This window comes from Raphanus sativus, chromosome 8 (genome assembly GCF_000801105.2).
Source record: "Raphanus sativus cultivar WK10039 chromosome 8, ASM80110v3, whole genome shotgun sequence".
In the NCBI taxonomy this organism is placed as follows: Eukaryota; Viridiplantae; Streptophyta; class Magnoliopsida; order Brassicales; family Brassicaceae; genus Raphanus; species Raphanus sativus.
In genome coordinates, this window is record NC_079518.1 from 13356238 (window position 1) to 13374173 (window position 17936).

At 33.3% G+C, this 17936-nt stretch overlaps 1 protein-coding gene and 1 pseudogene across 1 annotated transcript; both read right to left on the reverse strand.

Annotated features, from left to right (window-relative positions):
* Positions 1-207: 207 nt before the first annotated feature.
* Positions 208-3254, reverse strand: LOC108820041 (uncharacterized). Its single transcript, XM_018593033.1, has 6 exons — positions 2606-3254; positions 1737-2546; positions 1145-1280; positions 970-1069; positions 554-885; positions 208-427 (listed from the first exon to the last, which is right to left on the reverse strand). Exons 1-6 carry the CDS (start codon positions 3252-3254, stop codon positions 208-210), a joined length of 2247 nt encoding a protein of 748 aa, XP_018448535.1.
* Positions 3255-16076: 12822 nt separating this feature from the next.
* On the reverse strand, positions 16077-17752 carry LOC108821761 (two-pore potassium channel 3-like; annotated as a pseudogene).
* Positions 17753-17936: the final 184 nt, after the last annotated feature.

Sequence of the window (17936 nt, forward strand, 5' to 3'; positions counted from 1 at the left end):
CGAAACCCCAAACCCTCAAACATCATATTGTATATGTTTCGGTCGTAAAGTGGTCGTACCTAAGCCCTAAAACCTAAACCCAAAACTCAAAATCCCAAACCCCAAACATCATAGATAAACATCATAAGTTTAATACTCTTTCAGACTCCAAAAATCATATATATATAATTATCATAACATTACAATATAAAGTTAAACACAAACGTTCTAACATAATGGAACTTGACACTCGTCATCAGAAACATCATCCGCTTCATCATTTTCTTCAAATTCATCTTCATTTGCTTCATTCGTTGCATCGTCTGGAAGTTCTTCATATCCCGGATTATGCGGATCAATAAGTAAGATATCATCTTCTACTTGTTCGGGTACTTCAACTTTATTTACTGCATCTTCTTGTAATGGCGGTGGGTCATCATTCACAACTCTGCCCCGAGGTGTAACTTTTATAGCGGCTAACCAAGATATTCCAGATTATCTGATCTTCGGGTATGGAACAAAACAAACCTGATCTGCTTGAGAAGCCAATATGTAGGGTTCAAATTTATTGTACCTCCGTGAAGCATTTATATCAACAACACCAAACTTGCTATATCGAACACCTCTATTGACTGTAGGGTCAAACCAATCACATTTGAAGAGCACGCATTTCAGCTTCACTACACCGGGGAACTCCACTTCGATGATCTCTTTAAAGATTCCATAGAAATTTGTTTCACCTTTCACACATACTCCATAGTTCATTGTTGCTCGTCGACTTCCATATTCGTAAGTGTGAAAAGTGTATCCTCTTGTGAAATACATAGATGCAATGGTGACCTTACCGACCGGACCTTGTATCAATTCGTGAAACCATTGAGGATAAAATTGATCATCATAATCAACCTGGAACATCAACATTTATTTGTATAAAGACTTAACCAAATATATAATTAATTTTCGTGTTAATTAATTAGATACATGACGTACCTGCGTTTTTAACCATTTCACAAAGTGTTGGTCTTTCCTTTTGTTGAGATCAGCATTTGATATTCCTGGTATAGCTTCTTCGACTTGGGCGATAAAATCGCTGTTTTAAAAGAAAATTATCATTAAGTGTTATATATGTGTGGTAAAATTTAACAGAAATAATAATTTTAATTACCTTTCAAATGATTCAATCTCCTCGCAGTTAAGAAGTATATATGTGTGGGCACTATGTGTGTCTTCAGAACTTGACCACCAAACTTCTTTTAGTTTTCCACCAAGCCGTCCAATCTGAGTAAATATGTCTGGAACATCTTCAACAATATATGTCGGCATAACACCACCATCATCATATCTGCTCGTATTCTTTTTTTTGGTCCGGACTTATACGCAAAGTAGTAGGACGTAAAGTGAGATGTTTCCACAGCAACTATTGAACCTTCCACCCTTGCCAGATTTTTTGCTTTGCCTTTCAAATATTTCATAGCTCGTTCGTAAGGATACATCCATATATTATGAACAGGTCCACGTAGCATTGCCTCATACGGAAGGTGGATAACCAGATGTTCCATGACGTCAAAAAAGGACGGAGGAAAAATTTTCTCCAAATTACACATCAAGATCCGGATATTCGCATCAAGTTGTGTGATGACGTCTACAGTTAAGGTGCGTGCAGTAAGATCTCTGAAAAAGCTCTGATGCCTACATATAATTTACCATCATAAGTTTTTTTCCAACAAGAAGAAATAATAACTTTAATTATTTGTTACCTGCAAGTGCTTCGTGAACCTCTTTTGGAAGCAACTCCGCAAGTGCAAATGGCAGAAGTCGTTGCATAAAAACATGACAGTCATGACTCTTCATTCCTGAAAACTTTTGTCCCTGATGATCAACACATCTTGATAGATTTGAAACATATCCATCAGAAAACTTCACATCGGACGCCACCCACTTGAACAACGCAGCTTTTGCTTGTGCTGACAATCTGAAAATGGGAACTGGAATTCTCCCATCGTTCATAATATGCAGTTCAATCCGAGAACATAATGCAGGTAAATCCAACCTTGAGTTCTTGTTATCTTTTGTCTTCCAAGGGACGTTCAACAACGTATTCATGATGTTGTCAAAGAAGTTCTTCTCTATATGCATCACGTCCAGATTGTGGCGCAGCAGCAGATCTTTCCAATATGGAAGTTCCCAAAATATACTCTTCTTGTGCCAATTATGTTGAGTCCCGTAACCATTAGGCATATTCGGAGGATTATGCCAATTACCGCCTTTGGCAACTGTGCTTTGTCCACCATAGTAATCAATATCCTTCTCGATTTTCTCTCCAGATAAATATGGTGGAGCAATGTCCCTTACTATCCTTTTTGACCGAAAGTGTTTCTTGTTCCTTCGGTACGGATGGTTAATGGAAAGAAATCTCCGATGACAATCAAACCAGGACGTCTTCCTACCATGCTTCAACTGAAATGCGTCTGTGCTTCCCATACAATATGGACAAGATAGCCTCCCATGCGTCGTCCAGCCCGACAACATCCCATATGCAGGAAAATCACTAATAGTCCACAGTAGAACTGCTCGCATTGTAAAGTTTGTTCTCGTTGAAAAATCATATGTCTGCACGCCTGTTGACCAACATCAAGGGATCTCTTGGGATGTTTGGGTCCAGGTATCAATATACTCATGAAAAGCAATTCTTTTTCCATACACATCTCTGGTGGAAGGTTATATGGCGTCAAGAAGACTGGCCAGAGAGAGTATTGTCTTCCAGACATTCCAAATGGACTAAAGCCATATGTGCAGAGCCCAAGATAAACGTTGCGGGGGTTGCTTGCAAAATCAGGATAAACATTATTCAAATGTTTCCACGCTTTGGCATCAGAGGGATGATTGATCTCTCCTTCCTTCTGACCACGTTCTGCATGCCATCTCATCGACGCTGCTGTCTTTTCAGATTGATATAATCTCTTGAGTCTATCCTTGATTGGTAAGTACCACATCCGCTGGTACGGCACCCTATTTCGTCCACGTCCTTGCGGTTTATATCTTGGCTTCTTGCAAAATTTACACTCTAACAATTCTGCATCTTTTTCCCAGTATATCATACAGTTGTCTATACACACATCAATCATCTCCGAAGGTAAGCCAAGACTATGAACAAGTTTCTGAATCTCATAATAAGATTCAGCACACAAGTTATCTTCAGGCAAATACTCTTTAAACAACTCAGCCCAGGCATCCATACAAACTTCAGGTAAGTTATGATCAGTTTTGATATTCATCATCCTAGCTGCCAAAGATAATTTAGAAAGACCTTCTCTACAACCTTAATAGATTGGCTCATTTGCTGATGCTAGCATTTCATAAAATCTTTTTGCCTCCAAATTAGGCCCTTCTACATTTTCAACCTCCTCTATTACTGATGTTGTTTCACGAAATGCATCGGTAACCATATCATGCATTCTATCATGATCTAACATATGATTTTCTTGAATAACACTTTCAGAAGGCAAATGTGGTTCATCTCTGTTACGAACATTTTCAACATGATTACTACCACTAGCTTCATTCCTATTATCACCCTCTCCATGGTTAAACCAAATATAGTAATGTGGAGTAAATCCTCTATTTACTATATGTTTCCAAACGGTTTCACTAGCAGCAAACTTCGTATTTTTGCATTTACGACATGGACAGAACATTTTACCCGTTTCCTTTGTGAGAGGCGTCTGTCCGGCCTGGTACATGAATATCTCTGCTCCGTTCAGAAATTCGTCTGTTACTTTTCCTGTTGAATCTTTATGCGCATACATCCAACTCCGAAGCGCATAAATATTTTCGGACATTTTTTTAACTATTTCCCGTTTTTTTTCTTCCTCTTTTTGTTTTTTTTTGTGCATCATAGAATGAGGGAGAAGATCATATTTATAGAGAAATTTCGATTTTGGTACGTACAAAGTTACAACTAATTTACGTTTAAATTATAACTTAACTACCAAAGTGCAACTTTGTTCTCGTAAATCAGTTGTTAATTAGATGTAAACTATTTTGATGTACCTAAGTCGTAATATTACAACTAATTTATGACTCCTTTAGTCGTTAATTAGATGTAAAATATTTAGATGTAAGTTAGTCGTAAAGTTACATCTAATGTACGACTACATAAAAATTTAGTCGTACATTAGATGTAACTTTACGACTAACGTACAACTCAACAATTTAGTTGTAACTTTACGTCGACTTTACGACTAATGATTACTTCGTCGTAACTTAGTCGTACCCCAGTCCGTAATTTACGATCACCTTTTCGTAGTCGTAATGTTTGGTCGTTAGGCATGCGTTTTCTTGTAGTGTAAGATCCATAACAAGCCCAAAAAGCTACGGGCTATACTAAGCAAAAGCTAAATGGGCCTACAGCCTAACAACCAAACCCGACGACAAAGGTCTACGCGACAAGGATAGAGGACACGTGGCCACATCTGATCCGTCCAGACGCCACCGTCTTATCTTGACCGTCTCCGCCTCAAATCGTCACCTGAGCACCATCACCACACGGTTCGTTTCGTCATCGCTCTATACGTAAAAGCCTCCGACCGAAACCATCTCTCTTTTCTTTTCCACACTGTCTTTCCGTCAGAGAGATCCATCGCTCCCGCAAGATCAAATCCGACTATGAAGCTCTTCAAACCCTAGACATGCGCACCGAGAACACCACTTCTATCCTTCTCTCAATCATAACCGCCATGAACGGAGAGCTTCCTCACACGACCGAGATCTTAACCGCTATGACCAAAACAGATACCAAGACGACAAGATCCACGTCTCTCTTTTAAACATCTCGAACCAGAAAAAAACCCAAAAGTAACCCGGTTCAAAACCGACAGATTGGAGTTTTGCGAGCCTCCACTTTCTGGAACCAAAGCCGGCGAAGGCGGAGCAGAAGAAATCTCCTCTTCTAGGAAGCTGAGACCGGCGGCGGTGAATCTGAGGAAGCTTCCACCTCCCGGAGAAAATCCGACGGCGACAGAACTAAGGTAGCTTCCATCCCTCGGGAACAAACACCACCTGTGCATGCGAGCGGCTCCCTCTCCACCGTTGATCTCCAAGCAACCGCGTCATTGCTCCAAAAGCCGAGCCACCGACAGAGGAGGCGGTAGAATCAGAACTCAGACAAGGCGGATGATGACAGGACGGCGTAGAGGGGGCGAAGGAAAACCTTTACGACGGACGAGAAGAGGGTCCGACGGAGGCATGGACGCTCACGCGCCGGTCAAACCGTCGATCCCCTGTCTCTCTCACTTTTTCTCTCTCTTTTTCTCTCTCTTCGAGATCTCAGACAAAAGTATGTTTTGGGAAATGAGTTAATTAAATAAAATTGTAACGGAATATAATTCGTAGGTACGTGTGAGAATCCGTAGTCGTGTTGATACTTTATGTTGATTCTTTATAACTTAGCTTTCAACTTTTTTCTCAATAGTAAATTGTATTTTTTTAATTAATCTTTAGATATCCTCACTCAAGCTAATCTCGAAGGATGGGTGCACCTTACGGAGATACTCTATCATGATATACAAAGAACTTATATGCAAAGATTTATATTTGTACAGGTGTTCAAAAACAATGTGATTTACTTTCACGAACCAAGTCAATGGAACTTGAAACATGTTAGTATCACAATCTTGTCCCTTTATCATTTGACTACAAAATCCCTCGCGTATTTCTTATTTTTATGCAATCCTTTATATTGCAAGATTCATTTAAAATAATTGAAGTTCAATAATTTTGTTAAGTTATCACTATACTTTTCAATTTAGTAAACAGGATACATCCAAATCTATCTTATTAAAACAGAAACATTCTTTTGGACTTAACATTTATTTTGTAAGTTCTTAAATTAAATACACTTTTATACTTTATAGTTAAATCTACATTAAATCATTAATGTTCATTTCTTTATACTATTATCCATGTTTCCAAACAATGTACTTATTTCTTTATACTACTATCAATGTTTCCAAACAATATATTTTTTATACTACTATCAATGTTTCCAAACAATACAATAATTAATCTTAGTTATTTTATATCTATTATTTTCTCTTTAAAATTTTGTAGAAACGTCATAATTTCATAAATTGCAAAATAATAAACTTTAAAATTTGGATTATAAGATTACAAATTATGAAACTATTATAATTTAAATCAAATTAGATTACATATCGGTCATCCAACAGTTCAATCGGTTAGTCTCGGATTTTAATGATTTTTTTTTAATATGAATATTTTAAAAACCTAAATTGAATTGTCAGATCTCCGGATTAACCGGTATAATCACAATCGGGTTGAATTAAAAAACACTGATTTAAATGCAAAATTATTCTAAATACACTCTTTAAATTTACCAAAATATTTGTTATATTATTAGTGAAATTTTTCATCGTAAAATATTCCGCGCTTGGAGCGCGGATCAAAATCTAGTAACTATTTTATAATGTTACAGAATCAATTGTTTACCATGACATTATCATTTTGAGAACGAAATGATATGGAATGCATTATTTAATCAGTTCCACGATTTTCCATTACTCATGGAAAAAATAAAATGATTTATAAATTGCATACATAAATAAATAAAATTCAATAAAATCTATTTATTCTAATTTTTACTAGAAGTGAATTTCATGAAATTATTCTATTTATATATCTGATTATCACTATATTACACTTTATCTCATCTATTCTTGCATTTTTAATGGTGATTTATTTTTTCACTTTTTGCTATGATCTTTTTCATTTTTTCTCCAAATTTTTAAAAATTTGAAGATTATTAATTTAAAAATTTATATTTAAATAATTTATAAGTATTAGTGTTATCTAATTAATTTAAAAATTTAAATATTAAATATATGGAAATATTTATTCAGAGAAATTATATGTTCGATTTATAATAATCTAAGATAAAATAAAATTATATCTCACTACAGAACACCTCAGCTAATCACTTATAGAAAAATATATATTCTTTTTAATTTATAAATCTACTGATCTTTGTTTATTTACTTATTTATGTATAAAATTATATTATATAATATTTTTATAATAAATAGTAATTGGATTGGATAATTGCTAAAACAAAATAATTGGATAAAATTGGTAAATTTGAAAAGGTACAAATTAATAATTAATTATAAAATAGTGAAGAAATATATTTTGAATACATTTTTTACAAAGAGAAATGAAATAAATCCTTGAAATTCTTTTTAAAAGACTTTCATAAATAATATCTTGATGTTTTTTGAGTTAAAATAAATACAGGAAATAAAGATAAAAAGCAAACGGACTTGGTCCAAAAATAATCAAAATAAAAATAAACACAAAATGCCCCAAAGAAAAAACTTAAAACTATACGAGGGAGAGGCTGATCGGATGGATGCTAAACCAGTCGAATATCATTGATGTAGTTAACCAGTGTTGGAGTTCCTTTAAAAATCTGCTGTCACCTTCTAAACAGCGAGTTTACTCGACAGCCGCCAGCAGTTCAAGCACCACCACACCAACCATACAGCTACAACCACCGCAACAGCTCATCGTTTTTCCTTCACCCTAGAAGACAGAAAGAAAACCAAGACCGGCAGACATAGACGAAGAAATTTGAAGAAGCACACAAGACTTAGTCTTCAACAGATCCAAATATGTAAAAGCCGCATCCAAATACCACCAAGACAAAAGGAAAACCACTGGATATACCATATCTGCAACCAAACCTGCAAAAAAAAGACAACTATTAGTCACATATGAAAGAGTCTGTCTAAAAAGAAAGGAAATAGACTTATTTCAGTTCCTATAGAGAGCCGGAAACTGGAGGAAAAGAAAAGAAAATGGCGGTAGTGTAATTTCTTTTAAGAAATAACAAATTTAAGAGAGGGAAATCAAAATTTCAAATAATTGTCAAGAGTGATTTAACGTTAGAGATTGTATTGTTTCATTTTTTGAAAAAGAAATAAAACTAACTATCGAAAATGCTCCTATGCATGTTTACCATTTACAAGTTAATCTTAATAATGTGAAATATAAGAAAGTTAATCTACCTTAGGTACATTCACCAAATAACATATACCAGATCTAAATCTATTCTATTAAAACTTAAGCATGACATATTGATAAATGTTATGGCTAACTATGTATTTCTTTTATTTAAAAGGACTATTTTATCAAGTAAATTCATATTAAACACAAATATGACTACAAAAATTCAAATGTAGAATTTAAATTTTACAAAAAATAAATTAATTGCGGATAAAAATCTAGTATTAATTAAATTGAGATATTATTTTGTGCCTTTCAATGCTTTTTTAGTTTTTGGCAATAAATATTTTATACAAAGATAAGTTGCTAAAAAAGAGTTGCAAAAGTGGCTTCTAGTGAGAAAATAAACTTGGACCGAGAAATATACTGTAATTTTAGCGTATAATGCTTAGATTAATATTATTTAAAACAATCATATATTTAATGGTAAGTTCTTATATAATAGTTCGAGTCTTTTTATTCGTATCTTCAAAATCTCACAAAATCTTCTTTTTTATTCTTTTTGCCACATTTGATACACATATAAACATGTATAAATGTTGGGCTCGTTTGGTGTGCAGCCTTTTTAATGGGGCTAAAAGTAAGATATGAAAAGTTCACACCTTTCATATTTTTCCACCGGAAACTAGAAACAGTGACCGGTCGCTTGGTGTGAAGAACGCTGGAAGATGCAGTCAGAGATTATTTTTGGGAGTATTAGGCAGCTACGCACGTGTAACAATACTGGCACCGGCCTTTGACCGTCGCCGACACATGACTGGGCACGTGCTAGACTGTCTTCTATTCTTTTTTTTGATCGAAAGATTGTCTTCTCTTCTTCTTACCTTGGACCATCTCCAACTCCACTTCATTTTTTACTTTTTGCTTTATTTTGAAGAAAATTTTATTCCAATCCTACTTCATTTTTGCTTCAAAATGAATCAATAAACAATGTTGCTTTGTGGAAGCACCGTAGTCTAGTGGTTATGATTTAAAGGTTTCTACACCCAAGTCTCGGGTTCGAACCCCTGACTATGCAGTTTCTTGCAGATAAATCCAGGTTTCAAGTCCCGGAGAAAGCGGTTTATTGAACAATTATGCAGATTACGGAAAAAAAGCTTACAAGAGATCTACAACATGGTGCAAGTTAATCTGGTCAGGCGTGGATCTTCATAAGACGACTCAGGGGATGCAGTTATGCATAGATCTCATAAGGCAGGTAGTATTGTCGGTTGTCGAATCGTCTATGTAATCTTTCTCATATCATAATTGTAATATCATAATGAATCAGCGTAAAAAAAAACAGTGTTGCTTCAAATTTGAGGATCTACTGTACATATCTTCATTTTTTCTAAGATGAACTTTTTCATTGCAATTGATCCTTAACTTTTATTTATTTTTATCTTTTGCCAAAATAAACAATATATTTTAATATAATCCAATTAATTTCTAATTTCAGTTGTTACTTTCATTATATCAATTTCAAATATTAAATATACTTAAAATTTATACTAATAAATAAAATAAACTTACTTAATTAAGATAAAAGGTCAAATACATAATTAATAACACAAAACTAAACATATAAAACTTATTAATACAACATAAACTAAAACTTAATAGTCTGGTAAATCATTTGTTTATTAACACTAAACATATAAAATCTAATGTTTTTGTTTATTTATTTATGTTTGGTGTAATAATTTTATTATAATATATGTTAAACATGTTGAATTATGTTGAAATAAAATAGTTGGGCAAAATTAGTAAATATGAAAAGCTAAAAAGTATTATTAATAATTAATGATAAAATGGAGGGATAATATATTTGGAATATTCTTTATATAAAAAAGAAATGAAGTAAACCATTGGAGTGAATATTGCTTCATTTTTTTCTTCATTTTGAAAAAAGTGTATATATAAAAATAAAAATGAAGCCAACCATTGGAAATGCTCTTATGTTTCACGAAGACACGAACCACGAACCATGAACCATGAACCATGAACCATGAAAAATTATTTGTAGGTGCATTTAGAATTCCTAGTCAAGAAGCAATAATATACAGACCATCAGTCAAAAAAAAGGATATATATATATATATATATATATATATATATATAGACCCTACATATTTTGGTTAATAATATATATTATATATATATTTTAATAGAAAATATTATAAGTTGACAAAAAATAAAAAATAATAGAAAATATTAAAATGTAACAACAAACATTCAACATTCAAAGAAAAATTGTTATACACGTATGAGTGAACTGGATCTTTATGCTGACTGGTAAATGAGGTCATAGTTACGCTACCACAGTTTGTTTTCACATCACAACTTTCGGTGGGTAAGTAAAGGAACATGAAATAAGTTATCTCCAACTTCACTCCATTTTTTTTCAAAATAAAATAAAAATAATTATGAAATAAAATAAAAATAATTATGAAATAAAAAATATTCCAACTTTACTCTATTTTTTACACTATAGTGAAGTTTACTCCATAAATGAAATAATTTATTTTTTATTTGTTTATTACTCATTTATGAAATAGAGCTGAAGTATTTTTATTTCATATTCAAATTTATTCTATTTTGAAGGAAAAAATAGAATTTTACATTGGAAATGCTCTAAGCACTTACTCCCTCCTTTAACAAAAATATAATTTTATTTTTATTTTTATTTAATAAACAAAAATTTTAAGAATATTTTTAGTAAATGATAGTAATATTTTATATATTTTTAAAATAAATAAAAGTTTAAAAATATTTTTAGTAAATAATATAAATATTTTATATATTTTAAAATAAATAAAATTTTAAAAATATTGTTAGTAAATAATATTAATACTTTATATAATCTAAAAGTATTAAATCAGAATATTTAAATAGATTCAATATTGTTAGTTAATAACTATTGTAGTGTATAAGGATATCTCCAATCTCACTTCATTTTTTACGCTAAAATGAACTAAAATAGATTATGAAATATAAAATATTCTAATTCAACTTCATATCTCATTCAGTAATGAAGTTTATAGAGTAATCTATTTTTTGTTCACTACTCTATTTTAGAATGAAAAATAGAGTAAGATTGGAGTATTTTAATTTTATATTCTATTTTAGGAAAATGAAATTTTACATTAGAGATGCTCTAACAAAAATAAATAATGAATTTAGCTATAAATATTTATTATATTTTTAATATACATGAATACTTCAAAATATCTCTTTTCAAGAACAGAGTAATAAACTACTAAAAACTATATTAAGGGAAATTTGGTCATACCAACCAAATAAAATTAAATGAGAACAAATAATAGTACATTTTTATTTGCGTTAATCGTGGGGAAGTTGTTATGAACCTTGTGATATACTTAATTTTTTTTTTTATGTATCTAGTAATCGTTTTCATCAAGGAAATTGATAGAAACATGATAGGAGGGAAATGAGACATATAATGCCTAACCGACTTGACAAATGAGAAGGAGACATATATCAACTTTAACATGGTCAAAGTAAAACATTTACTATAAAATCATTAAAAATATGGCAAGATAAAAACAAAAATATCATGGATGAATTTATTTTAAGCAGAACAAATTTGACATTTCATGGTCTATTTGGTTCGCTCACGGTCAATTTTTGGTAGGTGAAGGGTTCAAATCGTATCTTCATAAAATCTTCCTTTTGTTAACTGTGTACACCTAAGTTTTTGGATTACAAACTACAATGAGTTACGTCTGATAATCTCTATATAATTACTAGAATGTTATGGATGGTCCAACATGACATACTCAAATATCTTAGTCACTATGATACACTGGAATACACTAGTTTTAAAAATGACTATGCTTAACCTTGATAGGTGTATACTGACTTTTTTATCATGAGTAAATTAAACCATAATTCACATGTTTTGAGGGGCGGAACCAGGATATTAATTTAGTGGGTGCACTATTGTTAACAAAATGGGAAATATCTTCAACCGTTATCGGTTTAGACAGCTAATATAATACTCCGTATATAGCATGGAATAGTTTAAATCTTTTATTGCATATGAGAACAAAACTTATGTTTTTTTTTTCACAAATTGAAATTTATTAAGGGATCTAAGCCCACCAAAAATCCATACAAAAGACATAATTATATGCTCAAACTAGAAGAGCCCATTTGAGACTAAAGCCCAAAACATAACTCGGGTTTCACCAACCAGATCCAAGCCCACCAGGCAGCACTTGGTCCACATACCAAAACCGGTCCACTAAGGCAACTCGCGATTCTCAGCCACTCCCTGCCATCACCGCTTCACGGGACGCCGCCAGGGAGATTCAAAGACTTTTCACTATCAAACCACCAGAGACCTAACCCACAAACACGATTCTTTCCTCGCCGCAACATTTTCACTTGGAGAGCTTCATCGAAAATTCGAGATCTCATCCCGGAAACCCTAAATCATCAAACCACTCTAACCGCTTCCTTACCTAAAATCTGGTCATCAGAGAGCATCTAATCGACGTAGTCGAGATCTCATCCAAAACCGTCGAAATGTCTGACCTACTTTGTGATTTGTGCCTAATTTTAAAAGATATTATAACAATAACGCAGCAAATAAATACATAAATTAACTTGTGTGTTTAAATACTAGTAAGAAAAAGAAAGTAAAGAGAGTTTAATTGGACCCAAAAAGCAGAGAATGAAAATGTTGACTTTTAATCTTTTTAAATGAATAATTCGGGCAGGTTTGTTGGTAGGTGTATGACAATACTTTTATTAGTTTGCTAGCATGTATAGTGTCGGAGGTGAAAAACACTTTTAAGGGGATCAATTTCTAAATTAGCATATATCACAAGCGTCATTTAGCTAACATTTACAAGATTTACCTAAGTTTTAAAAAATTATACAAGTAAAACTTTTTTAAACTAAAATTCACATGGATCATTTGATCCACCTGCTAACACCTTACCTCCGCCACTGAGAATATATGAATAAAAGGAATCTCTTGTATTTTCTGTTCTTTTCACACGCATCCTCTTTCTGAAATGTTGAGTTGCCAGAGCTGGTCAATTTTCTTGTTTTTTTTCTTTTGGAAATTTAAATTTTCTTGTTTGGTGTAAGTTGCTCGTTTGGTATTTGAGCATGGTCAGTGCTCCCATCCGCCAAAGATCGATCTCACATACACACCGAAGTAAAATGAAGACAAAGGATTTTTTTTGGTAAACCAACTCTAAGGTTAAAAATAATTTATAATAAATATTCACAATTTCTTTTTATTTTTTATTTTCTTATTAAGATATAATCATGTTTAAAGGAACTATCAAAAACAAAGATATAAATTTTTCAAACCAAGTCATTTTAATCTAGTGGTAAAGGAATTATAGCTGGAGTTTCCGTCCTGGGTTCGAGTAGCACTGGTTACCATGGACGTTTTAAGTGGCAAGAAAACTCGGATTTTTATGAGTTTTGTAGAATTAGTCTTAGGCCTAAAAAGCCTTTGAAATCTCCACGATTATAAAAAATATAAATTTCATTATTATTTTGAATCGACAGGATTAACTACATTTTTATGGCTACCATACGGTCCATACAAATTAAATTTATGTTTACTTGGAAACATAACTAATTTGATCAAGCTGGTCTTTTGACACTAAAACTCTTAAAACGGCTGCATAGGTATTTTTTTCTTAGAAATAACTTTGGTCTATTGATTAATTAGTGATATTTCTACGAAATTTCTTGTTTAAATTCCAGAAAATGCAATATACGTCTTATTAACTATGCATATTAATATTAATCAAATATATTCTTCAAGAAATCATGTTATGTTTGAATGTCCAACATCGATTCACTTATCCATGTTTCCTATATATTAAACCATGAAAATTTCTTCTACAGCCAGTTTTTACAAATATGAATTATTTGTTTTAAATGATTGGACCTTTATGTCAAAAAAATGATCGGACCTTTTAATTCAGATCATCAGTTACATGAATTCATTGGTATATTTGGAAAGAAATAAACAACAAGATATTTAATTGTTTTGACCTGAACCATATAGAAGCTTTACTATGTAAGAAAACACAGATGCGAAAATTAATTTTAGAGAACCAATATTTACTTTTCAGCGAAGAAGATTCTCATAGTCCATTGTGTAAGATTGGAAGATGGTGCTTTACAAATGCTTAGTGAAAAATAAGACATATTTTTAAGACAAGGTTTGTACAACGATTTAATAGAGATAAGGAATTTCAGAGCCTTTTATTCAACTCTATACGCGGAATTGCAAACATTAATTTTTACAATATAGTGTATGAGAAATTTTCAAAAATTTAATGTTACATTTACAACAAACTATTTTGAGTTGGAAAGATGGTTTGGGAACTAAATAATGATTTTGTGATATTCATTGAAGAAGTCGAAAGGCTGCAAGAGTTTCGCTATTTTTCTAGCTAAAGTATGTTTCCATGACTCATATACAATACAAAGGGAGAGATACTCTTACATGTGATGCACAAAGTCAATCGTTCTATTTTGTTCATATGGACATAAAATCTTAACTGAATCTATTTAAATTATTGTAAGAAAATCTATAAGAGATCTTTGGTGTGGAATATGTAAAACGAGCGCTTTTCATAAAAGATGGTAGAACTACGTTATATAACAATTTCATAGTTTTAATTTAATATGATCTTGTAAACAGTTGCAAAGAAAACTTTCAGTAGTTTTTCATCCCAAAAAAGTTTAATGTTTTCCAAAACCCACAGAATTCATGCTCATCTTCTTGGCGGGTGAAAGGAGAGGTAACCAGTGCCATGCGAAGACTACAAGATTACGAGAGGCCTGAGGCAAAAATGATTTATTTCATATCAAATAATAGTATTAAATAATTGAATATGAACCAGAAAATAATTATTTTCCTATCTTAGATTCTAAAATTACCTTTATAAAAAATTAATCTTATGAAACTTAATCCCAAACGTTATATTGTGGTTACAATTGAAAATTTTAATATAAACTCATATTCTACAGAAAAATAGTTTTCGATATTTAAAATAGAAGAGAGAAATTGTTGACAAAAAAATAGAAAGAGGGAAATTAATGTCCATAACAACTAAACAGAAGTATTATTAAAACTTATTAAAAGATATTCAGTTATCATATTATCATTTTGATTGTAAGATTATTTATCAATATCAGAATATGGGGTCCCAAAATATATTGATGTGAGAGGGGGTGTGAGGCCAATGCCTCAAAAATGATAAGGCGAACACAGCCAGAGAAAGAGGCAAAGAATGGTTTGTGGGATTACATGACCCCAAATTTTGGGAAAACAATATTTTAGTGTACATTTTTCTAAAATTACTTTAATATTTTGGTAAATTTTGGCATTTGATCCTACTAATTTACGTTTATATTTCATATGTCCCCATTAGAAAAAGAAATATTTTCTTACTACATCATATATTATCAAGTTTTAATATTAAATTTATATATTATGACTCCGGTAAAAAAATTTCTAGTTCCGCCACTGAACACGGCTCTGGAGGTAACCATTGGGGATGTGAATCAGCGAATTCATGCTTATCCACATTATAAATGCAAGACAAGACCAAAGACGTAAGATCAATCCAAACCTGGTTTAAGTAAGCTAGAGACTGGTTTCTAGATCAATATCACTTGTACCCGTCGAGATATGATTATGAGAAGTATGGCTCATTAAGAGAAATTGGACCAAAGGGAGTTGTTCGATCGCTGGATATATACCTCCTCTCAAACGGTGCACTTGCACAATATCTTAAGAAGAAACAAGTAAATTTGTTGTCATGTCATGAAAAAAAAAAACTTGTTGTCATGTCATCAGGACATCTCTTAAGTTCTGGATATTGTCATGTTTTATTGTTTTTTATTTATCTGGTCAAACAAACGTTTTTCTTGTCTATCTGATAGTAGTTCTTGTGAGCTCTTAACCAATTACGCAAGGCAACAAGACCAACCACATAATCAGGACCCGGTTTAAGTAAACCAAGAGACCGGGCTCCTCAACAATTATCATTACTCATTAGCATCATTTGATAAGGTTATAAGAGCAGTATTATCCGACTGTAAACCCTTGGTGGGTTTGAGCGATAATAATGCTCTAACTTGAAACGACAGTAAACTAAGCTAATACAATCCCACAAAAACAAAAAGTTGCAGAGGATTATTCACCACTACTACTACTACTATCCAAGAGATCTACAAGAGTAATCTTCCCATTGCTGCATCGGTCGAGTTTGTCAAACTGTTTTGAGATTGGTGTTATGTCTTTATCTGTTATCTTCTCCATCTCCTTTAGTTTATAAATCACATACTCTGCTTTACTGCAAACACACACACAAAAAAAAACAGAAGTTATACTACAAACTCAGTTCAAGAATCTAAAACTTAAGGAGTTGTGTCAAGCATGGATAGAGAGAGAGAGAGAGAGAAATGAGTCACATACCTGACACAGCCATTGTTATCAATATCAGCAGCAAAGAACTGAGAGACGGACATTGTCTCACACAACACTCTCTTCGCCCGTTCCCTATTCCTCTTATCAACTCTCGCCTCAGCCAAATACAGAAAAGCCCGAGCCACGGCTAGTGTAGACACAAGCAGCCATACCGCAGCGAAAAGCCTACCAGGCAACGTCTTAAACGCCCTGTCTCCGTACCCAACAGTAGTAACCGACATAACCGAGAGATAAAACGAATCCAACCAATCAATCTCTTCAATAAAATGCATAATCCCAACACCGAGAGCAATGCATAAAACCACAACTCCTAACGCCAACGCCACTTTCAACCTAATCCTCATCCTTCCTTTCTTCACGTCGATTATTAACGACGACCTCCTTTAATGATCAGGCTCCTCCCTCCGCTTAGCAGCAGAGTCTAACATGTAACTCTCTTGGAGGTCAAGAACGTAAGAGACCATCCCACTAAGCAAAATATCGATAAAACCAAACCCAACAAGCACGAACATGATCGAGAAGAGCTTGGTAACAGCACTGTCGGGTGTAATGTCTCCGTAACCGATGGTGCACATAGTAACGATGCAAAAGTATAACCCGTCGACGACGGGGTGGGTCTGGTTCACTGCGTAGTGGTCACGGTTCAGCCAGTAGATGAGCACACCTAAGGAGAGGTAGACAACGAGGAGAGCAAAAGCTTGTTTTACTACGGAGCGCGACGACTCGAGATCGGTTTGGTGATGGATTATTGGGTGGTGTGGATCGTCGATTATGGCCATTGCTGGTGCGGTTTTGGATCGGTGGAGCGCGTGGCCGTGATACTGTTGTGGTGGGAGGAGGGGATCTAGCGCGGAGGAGGTGGAGGAGGAGGAGGATGGTGAGTGTTTGTGAGAGGAGTCTCGAGGGGAGGGTCCGAAGATTAAACGGTCTTTGAACTCGGACGGTGTCATAGGCACAGGAATCGCGACTTCGTCGTTTTCAGGTAAGGGTAATAGAATCGGAGGTGGTTTTTTTATTTTGGGGCTGATCATGTATTGAAGTATTGGGTCTGTGTTGTTGTTGACATCGTTTGACATCGTTTTTTTGTCGGAAAAGGTAAAATATGTGGTGGTTTTCGTTACGGATTTGTCGGAAAATTGTTAGAGAGAGAGAGATGGTGCTTTTTTTTTCAGTTTCTTGTATTTTTACACTGTATCAAAGGTGGGAGTAAAGATGAACCGGCAAGATGTGTCGTTTTCCGCAACGAATCTCACATCATATGATGTGATTCTCTTCCCGATTAGATAAAGTACATCTGTCTTTAACTATCAAATTAAATTAAATTATGTGTGGACGGACACCAGCAATGAACACATGGTTAGCTGTCTTAATAATTAGTTTAATCATTATTATAGTGATCTTG